We start from the raw sequence: 9,205 nt of genomic DNA, 5'->3' as shown, positions 1-9,205 counted from the left end.
CTCCCTCTCCTATATATAGTGGGGTTTTAGGGCTGATTTGAGAAAACTTTGCCACGGCAGCCCGACCACATATCTCCACGGTTTTACCTCTAGATCGCGTTTCTGCGGAGCTCGGGCGGAGCCATGCTGAGACAAGATCATCACCAACCTCCGGAGCGCCGTCACGCTGCCGGAGAACTCTTCTACCTCTCCGTCTCTCTTGCTGGATCAAGAAGGCTGAGATCATCGTCGAGCTGTACATGTGCTGAACGTGGAGGTGCCGTCCGTTCGGCACTAGATCGTGGGACTGATCGCGGGACGGTTTGTGGGGCGGATCGAGGGACGTGAGGACGTTCCACTACATCAACCGCGTTCACTAACGCTTCTGCTGTACGGTCTACAAGGGTACGTAGATCACACATCCCCTCTCGTAGATGAACATCACCATGATAGGTCTTCGTGCGCGTAGGAAAATTTTTGTTTCCCATGCGACGTTCCCCAACACTTTTTTCTCCTCCTCTCTGCCGGTGCTTGGCGAAGCCCTGCCGGGAGACCTCGTCTCTCCATCGATACCACGCCGTCATGCTGCTGGAGATCTTCCCCAACCTCTCCCTCCTCCTTGCTGGATCAAGGTGCGGGAGACGTCACCGGGCCACACGTGTGTTGAACACGGAGGTGCCGTAGTTCGGCACTAGATCGGAATCACACCGTGATCTGAATCGCCGCGAGTACAACTCCATCAACCGCATTCTAGTAACGCTTCCGCTTAGCGATCTTCAAAGGTATGAAGATGCACTCACCCCTCTCTCATTGATGGTCTCTCTATAGGAAGATCTGAATATGCATAGGAATTTTTTTGAATTTATGCTACGTTACCCAACAGTTAAACATATACTTGGCGTCTTTAATGAGTATCTCCAAGATTCATATCTTGGTATGCCAACCGAAGTGGGGCGATCAACTACCATGACGTTCAGATATTTGTATGATCGAATGTGGAAGCGTATCAACTGTATGTCTGATCGACCATTATCTAGGAAAGGAGTGGAGATTTTATTAAAATCTGTGATTCAGGCGATTCCAACATAAGTGATGAGCTGTTTCCTTATACCTGTTGGTACATGTGAGCAAATGAGGAGAGATATTGTTGATCAATGGTGGGGTTTGGCTGATGGTAAAAGGAAGATGCATTGGCGATCATGGGACTGGCTGACATGTCCAAACGCTGTGGGAGGTCTTGGTTTCAGAGATATGAGCATGTTTAATCAAGCAATGTTAGGCAAACAATGTTGGCGACTACTCACAGAACCAAATTCCCTCTGTGCTCGTGTCCTTAAGGGACGTTATTTCCCAAATACAGACTTTTGGGATGCTAAATGTCCACGGTCTGCTTCCTATACTTGGCGGAGCATACTTCGTGGCATGGATCTTGTCAAAAGAGGAGTCTGATGGGGTGTGGGTAATGGTGCCACAATCAAGATCCAGGAGGATAATTGTATTCCTGGAGTGAGACCTCGGTTTTTGCATTTGCTATCTCCTCTCTCGGACGGCCAGAAGGTGAACTATCTCTTTGCTGATGATGGTTTTACTTGGAACATACAGCTGGTCCGATCAGTCTTCGAGGAATTGATTGCGGATCAAGTGCTCCAACTTCTCATCAGTCGTTTTGGTGACACTGACTTTGTATCGTGGCCGCATACTCGTTCTGGTACATACTCGGTTCGGTTTGCATATCAGTTGGCCAGGATGACAAAGATGATTTCCTCTCGCAGCAATACGGGCCGTGGTATGCCGTCTAATCTCCAAAGTGAAGCCACCTCTTGGAACAAAATCTCGGCGATCAAGACGTCGGGGAAAATGTTGATAACCATATGGAGGTTCGCTCATGATTGCTTGCCAACCGGAATGCAGCTACACGAAAGACATATTCCTGCATCTAAGGTTTGTGTCCATTGTTCTGCTGATGAGCACGTTGAACATGCATTGCTTTTTTGCCCATATGCACAAGCTGTTTAGTCTGATGTCAAAGATTACTTCAACGTGCATCTTTGTCGGAAAGGGTTCATAAATTGCAAAACATGGATCTTTGGTTTTATGACTCGTTGCGATGATCTTGCTGCTACAGTTCTTGCACTCACCTGCTGGCATATTTGGGATGCTCGTAACAAACTCCGAGAAGAAAATGTTAATCAACATCCTTCTAGTCTTGCTCTGAAAACTAAAGCATATGTTGAAATGATAGTGGGGCATTTGTTCATTACCAAAACCAACCATAGGCGTGAACCCTCTACAACAACATCCTGGGTTCCGCCGCCGGCACGTAAGGTGATGATAAACGTTGACGCTGCCCTTTTTACCAATGCCAGGAGCATGGGGGCAGGTGTGGTGATGCGAGAGCATTCGGGTTCTTGCATTGTTTGTTATGGTATTGGTGTTCCTAAGACAATCCTTCCCGAGCTAGCGGAGGAAATTGCAATCGAGAGAGGCTTACAATTTGCATTGAGTGAAGGCTATAGGATGTCTTACTTGCTTCTGATTGTTTGACGGTTGTTCATCGTATTAATTCGTCGAGTCTGGATCGATCTTCTTGTGGTCCTGTGATTCAAGACATCAAGCAACTTAGAACTTCGTTCATTAGTTGTTTTATATTTCATGTGCGTCGGGAACAAAATGTTGCTGCACATTTGTTGGCTCGATCTTGTAATCAGGCTAGGGTGTCGTGTTTGACGTGGTGTGTCCTCGGAATGCATCCGAAAAACTATTTGTATGGACATTATGTCATGATTTATAAAGCGGGTGTGTTATTAAAAAAAAAGTCTCAGTCAAACAAATGGCTAAACGCAGAGCAAAATTCTTCATTGGAAATAGGGGTTTGGGTATTCGTCGTGGTTGGCAAGTGGAAACCTCTTCGGTGGCATTTTAGGCGTATTATTTTGACCCCCCCCCCCCCGCGACCCCCCCACCCACAAAAATCGAAATTTCCCCACTTCACTCTCTCTAGCTTTTTGATTCCCCAAGCCCCCAAATGGCCGCTCCGCCGCCGGTGCTCACCCTGGCGGTGGAGAAGGGTCCGCGCAAGGGAGAGGTCTGCCAGTGCAGCGCGGGATCCGTGCTCCGTGTCGGGCGCGTCGTCAAAGGCAACCACTTCGCCGTGCGCGACAAGGGCGCGTCGCAGCAACACCTCTCCATCGAGTTCCTCCCGCCGCCCGCCGCCGGGTGGGTCGTCTCCGATCTTGGATCCTCCAACGGATCCTTCCTCAACGACGCGACCCTCGCGCCCTTTGTTCCCACCCCTCTTTCACATGGGAACATTATCAAGATCGGCGAGTCCACCGTGCTCGCTGTGTCCATCTCCTCCCATTTGGATCTGGACGCCGCCACCGCTGCCGACCCCGGATCTGGGCGCTCCTCGCGCTATGCGGCTGAGACGGCGGCGGTGGAGGAGGAGAAGCCCCCTGCGGCAACCCGCCGGGGCACACGGAAGAAGGCCGCGGTGGCGGTGATCCCCGAAGTGGAGAATGAAGTGCCGGATGCGGCGGTAGTGGTAGTGGAGGAGGAAAAGCCCCGCCGGGGCGGCCGTAGGAAGGTGGCTGCAGCGGTGCCCCCTGAAAAGACGGAAGAGGGGGACAAGGAGGCCCCGGTGGCGAGGCGCCGTGGTGGACGGAAGAAGGCCGCTGAACCCTCTGAACCGGAGAAGGAGGAGGCGCCGCTGGCACCGCGTCTTCGCGGGCGGAAGAAGGCCACAACAGCTGCTGAGTCGGAGAAAGGAGATGAGGAGGAGGAGGAAGCCCTGGTGGTGACGCGGAAGGAGGACACGGAGCCCCCTGAACTGGAGAAGGAAGAAGATGTGGAGGCCCAGATGATTACACGCCGTGGGAGGAGGAAGAATGCTCCGACAGTCACCCTTCCGCCAGAGCCTCCCAAGACGGGGTCCAGGGGTGGCCAGGGAAGGTTTACAAGAGCGGCTAGTACAAAGAAGGCCGTTCTAGAGGACGAGGAAGGAGAGGAAGAGGAGGAACATGAGGTGGCTGCGCCAAGAGATCAGCCTGGCAATCTGTCGATTTCGACAGCAGTAAAGGATGGTGAGGAGGAGGAGGAGAAGGGGGATACTGGGGATGAAGAAATCGAGGTGGCTGCAAAGGCATTGGAGGAGGAAGTCCCCAAGGGGAGGGCTTCTGCTCAGTGCGCTGCTTCTGACAATGAGGGTGATGTGGAAAGGGGTGTTGGAGAAGAGGAAGATGATGGCAATGAGGGTGATGGGGAAAGCGGTGGTGGAGAAGAGGAAGATGATGGCAATGGGGATTTGGTTGGCAGTACAGGAGAGGTAGGAGATGGGGCGAAGGTGGAGGAATGTGCTGTTAGAAGCAGTCTTGAGACCATGACATTGCGGGAGTGGTTTGACCGGATGGAAAAGTACCTCCCAAGGATGATCAACGAGGCTGCTAATCAGGCGATCGCGGAGTTGGAGGAACAACGAAAGCGAGTGCATGAGTACATTTCGGCGCTCAGTAAGAGCTCCGACCCTTCCTGAAAATCATGCCTTAGATGCTGGAGATTGACTATAAGCTGGAGTTGCTCCTGAGGTGACAATCTTCACTTACTGAAGAAGAATTGATGGTGGCGTTTGTCCTTTTGATAATATTGGTAGTTTACTAGCTGGTAGTAGTTTGATACGTTGACTTTTGCTTATTGGCTTGTAATTAGCTTAGCATTTTGGTATGCACTGATGTTTCTGTGGGTTTCAGGAAGGTGTGTTATAATGTTGAATACTCCCTCCGTTTTGGAACACATAGTGAGCTTGTCCCCTTGAGAAAAATCATAATTTTATTTTGTAGTAGTTGGGTACTAGAATGGGTAAGATAACATTTTTCTTTGATCGTAACTCATTGAACTAATACCGTAGAAGCTAGTGGTATTCTTTGTATGTTTCTACGTCTTACATCAGGATTAGAAGCAACTAGGTTGCAGTTTTGCTCATAAATATTGCCCCATTCAAACCTATAAGGTCACTGGCCAACTCGGCCTCCCAGAGGGTCGCTCGGTTTGGGCCTTTGATGGCCGTCCGATCTTGGTTCTGGGTGATCTTCTTCGTCCAATATTCACCACTGGTCAATCTGCTTTTCACCCGATGGTAGTTTATCTAGCCTATGACTGGTGGGCTCGTTTCTCGCTGGTATTGGCTGGGTAAGCCGCGTGCACGTGCACTAGGATTTGGCCAATCCCTTCCGCACACACACACCCTATCCCATCCTCGTCTTGCCTCACTAGCCCCCACACAAACCCTAGCCCCTTTTCTCCTGGTTCCCCACAGGCCACAGCCGCTGCAACCTTCCCTCCTGGTCTCCCCTCCCTCCCAATCTCCCTCGTCAGCCACCGCTGCCACTTCACCTCCCTCTTCTCTGTCGTACGCCGGCGGCCAGCTTCTCCTGCTACCCCGTGCTCGCCACCAACCACGGATCTGCCATGCACGGAGGGTGTCAAGAGCAGAAGGACGTCTTTGCCCCGCAGGAAGTGCTGGTGGACGAGCACACAGGCATGTCCTCTTCCTGGACGGGCCGACTCAGAGGTGGAAGGCAACTCGAGCATGGGAGTAGTGGCCACGGCTGGGCACCATGGGTTGGATGAGATGCTTCATGGTGAGGAGCACGTGTGCCATCTTCCAGTCCGTCCTGCCCAGCCTGATGCGTACCATGGATTCCAGCACGGTTCGAAGCGGCCAGAGGTTGGACGGACCAAGAAGAAAATAGGTGATCTTCTATCTCTTTGTACGTCTTGTCTGATGCATGTGTACGCGTGTGTGTGTGTGTGAGAGAGAGAGAGAGAGCAGATCGCTTGATTAGTTTCAGAAAATGGCAGCAGCAGTTTGTCGAATGTTTGAAGTAGGAAGTTAATTTGGTTAGGATTCATCCAATCATTTTTTTTACTTTGCAAAATGATGGCGTGATTACAAAATGATGCGCGTGAGCTGCTCTATCTCATTGTATTTTAGTAAGACTCTGCGATTTAACAGACCGTGTATGGATTGCTTGAGGAATGTGAGATTATGTCCTTAATTTGTATAGTTTGCAGATTTTGGTCTTTTATGCATGTCTTGTTGATTTTTCTAAAGCAAGATATATATTTCTGCAGGTTTTTCCTTGCTGTCGGCAGCAGCGGTGAGCGTAGGGGCAGCGGCTGTGGTCGCCCGAGGAGCACAGCCGCACGGGGGCTGGTCCTGCCGCCGCCAAAGTAGAGCAGAGGAGGTCGGTGCAGGGTCATGAGCGATGGTCATGCCGCACGGGGGCGCGATGGGGCTGTCTGGGGAGCGCGCGGCGTCCAGCGAGAGAAAGCTTCCTATGCACCCCTCACACTTGTTCGTCCTTGGATGAGCCCTCCTCTCTTCCCCCTCCTTCGCCCTCTTCTCTTCCTAACTGCTCCTCCTCCTATGATCTCTCCATTTTTAGTTTCTCTTTATCCTCCATTTTTAGCTTCTCTTTATGCTTTGATTTGTTGTATAGGACCAATGAAACTTGAAAGAATGGTCGATTGTGTAGGATCAATAAACTTTAAAGAGCAGTGGAAGAAAAGAAAGGATGATGTTTTGGGTGTGTACATATGTATAGCATTCACATTTTCAGATGATTGTGAAGCTTATGGAAGAAGCATATCTGAATGCTTGCGTCGAGCATTTCTCGCTCTAAACATGGTAACCCTTGTTTTTCCATACAAGAAGGTGCTCTCTATTACTTCTTGGCAAATTATCAATTGATTATTTTCTTATGACGCATTATTGTTTACATGGATCTAAAAAGGACATTGGTTTTCTGAGAAAATAAGATTAGGGAAGTCACACATGTTGTTTAAATCAAGTAAGGTAGCATATTTGTAGCTTTGCTTGGTATTTTTGCATCATGGATGCTGAAGTTCCTAGAGGTAAAGCAGAAGCCTAATGCCATGTACATCGGTGCAAGCGTGCTGCCTGATGGTCTTTAAAAATTTCTTATAGACGAATGGCTGGACTAAAATTTTCAAAACATAATAATCACTTGTTTCTACAGTTGGTAGCATACATTGGAGGTGGAGTTGGATTTGTTTCCAGTATTGGAGCTGGAGTTGGATTTGTTTCCAGTATTGGAGCTGGTGTTGGATTTGTTTTCAGTATTGGAGCTGGAGTGGCTTCGGACGTTTTGTATGCTGCTCATCGAGTTTTGAGCGCTACAAGTATCGAGGCAGAACGCTTAAGAGCTCCCATTTGGAAAGCGGCGTCTGTTTATAGTGGCTTCCTTGGAACATCAGCAAATCTGCGGTATCAGGTACTTCGTTGTTATCCTCTTTATAATTTCAAATGAAGGGTTGAGAATTTAGATATATGTTGTAGGAACGGGGGAGAGAGGAGTACGGGAGGGAGAGAGGAGTACCTCCAGCACAAGTGTTTTGTGTGTGGCGACTGTCTCAGGAACGGGCGATGGCTGGGAGCCTCCTTTTAGGTTAGTCCCACTACATGGGCCTGGGCCCTAAGAGATAACTTGTATGGGCTGGGCCATACCGGTTCAACACTCCCCCTCAAGATGGGTGGTAGATATCTATCATTTCCATCTTGTCACATGCCAAGTTACAATCCTTTGTTCCCAGACCCTTTGTCAAACAATCTGCAAATTGCTGCCCAGAACTGACATGAGTAAGGCTGATGACCCCGGCATCAAGCTTCTCCTTAATGAAGAACCGATCAATTTCCACATGCTTTGTCCTATCATGTTGAACTGGGTTATTAGCGATGGCTATAGCTGACTGATTGTCACACCACACCTTCAAGGGCCCCTTCCTCAGAAGTTTCAACTCGCTCAGTAGGTACTTCACCCAGAGCATCTCACACAACCCTTGAGATAATGGCTCTATACTCAGCTTCTGCTGTTGATCTAGACACAACCGGCTGTTTCTTGCTTCTCCATGATACCAAATTTCCTCCCACAAACACGCAGTAACCAGAAGTTGATCTTCTATCATCTTGACAACTGGCCCAGTCAGAGTCACTATAGCCATCCACCTCAAGATGTCCACTCTTCCCAAACCACAACCCTTTACCCGGAGTCCCCTTCAAGTATCTCAGGATTCTGTGCACAATATCAAGATGCCCACTCCTTGGTTCATGCATGTATCTGCTCACCACCCCCGTAGCATACGTAATGTCAGGCCTGGTATGACACAAGTACAACAACCTTCCAACCAGTTTCTGATACTCTTCCTTATTCACTAGCTCTCCTGATTGTGCTGTCACTTGGTGATTTTGTTCAATCGGAGTAGGGGCAGTACGACATCCCATCATGCCCACGTCACTCAAGAGATCCAAGGTGTATTTTCGTTGGCACAAAGAGATTCCCTTCTCCGTCCGAGCCACTTCAATGCCAAGAAAGTATTTTAGGTTACCCAAATCCTTTACCTCAAACTCCTTGCTCAAACAACCCTTCAATCTCTCTATTTCCTCCTCATCATCTCCAGTGATGATAATGTCATCCACATAAACAGCAAGAATGGTGATCTTCCGATCAGAGTGCTTGTAGAACATCGTGTGGTCACCGTTACACTGACCATACCCCATACCACGGACAGCACGTCTGAACCTATCAAACCAGGCCCTTGGTGATTGCTTCAGTCCATACAAGGATTTCTTCAGCCTGCATACCTTCCCCGTAGCCTCTAAAGTACCAAAACCTGGTGGTATTTCCATGTACACTTCTTCTTGCAACTCACCATGCAAGAAGGCATTCTTGACATCTAATTGATGCAACTTCCACCCAAAGTTTGCAGCACAGGAGCCCAATATCCTTACTGTGTTCATCTTTGCCACGGGAGCAAACGTCTCATCATAGTCAATTCCATAAGTTTGACTATATCCTCTGGCGGCCAATCTGGCCTTATACCGTTCCACCTTCCCTTCAGGATTCTGCTTCACTGTATAGATCCACTTACAACTCACTGCTTTCTTTTCTGCCGGCAATGTGGTTAGCACCCATGTCTTGTTTTTCCTTAGTGCTTCCAACTCTTCTATCATCGCTTCACGCCACCTCGGATCTTGCTTTGCAGCTTTCCAATCCTTTGGAATTGACACAGTTTGAAGGGAGGCAACAAACGCCTTATATGTGGGTGACAAAGCCTTATAAGACACAAAATTGCCAATATCAAGATCATCACAAGCATCATCCTTCGGTAGAGCCTTCCTTGCTACTTCACCCTTTCTTGCCGCTTCACG

At 49.1% G+C, this 9,205-nt stretch overlaps 1 protein-coding gene across 1 annotated transcript; it reads left to right on the top strand.

The window, feature by feature from the left end:
* Positions 1 to 2,936: 2,936 nt before the first annotated feature.
* On the top strand, positions 2,937 to 6,660 carry LOC123443394 (ABC transporter F family member 4-like). The gene is made up of 2 exons (XM_045119742.1): positions 2,937 to 4,562; positions 6,109 to 6,660. Exon 1 carries the CDS (start codon positions 3,005 to 3,007, stop codon positions 4,508 to 4,510), a length of 1,506 nt encoding a protein of 501 aa, XP_044975677.1. The 5' UTR covers positions 2,937 to 3,004; the 3' UTR covers positions 4,511 to 4,562; positions 6,109 to 6,660.
* Positions 6,661 to 9,205: the final 2,545 nt, after the last annotated feature.

Source organism: Hordeum vulgare, chromosome 3H (assembly GCF_904849725.1).
Source record: "Hordeum vulgare subsp. vulgare chromosome 3H, MorexV3_pseudomolecules_assembly, whole genome shotgun sequence".
Lineage (NCBI taxonomy): Eukaryota > Viridiplantae > Streptophyta > Magnoliopsida > Poales > Poaceae > Hordeum > Hordeum vulgare.
Note: the sequence above shows the minus strand (reverse complement) of the source record. Positions and strands in the feature narration are given on the sequence as shown.

Bases quoted from the DNA above. Each gene is read 5' to 3' on its own strand.
- LOC123443394 (XM_045119742.1), top strand. From the start codon at position 3,005: ATGGCCGCTCCGCCGCCGGTGCTCACCCTGGCGGTGGAGAAGGGTCCG.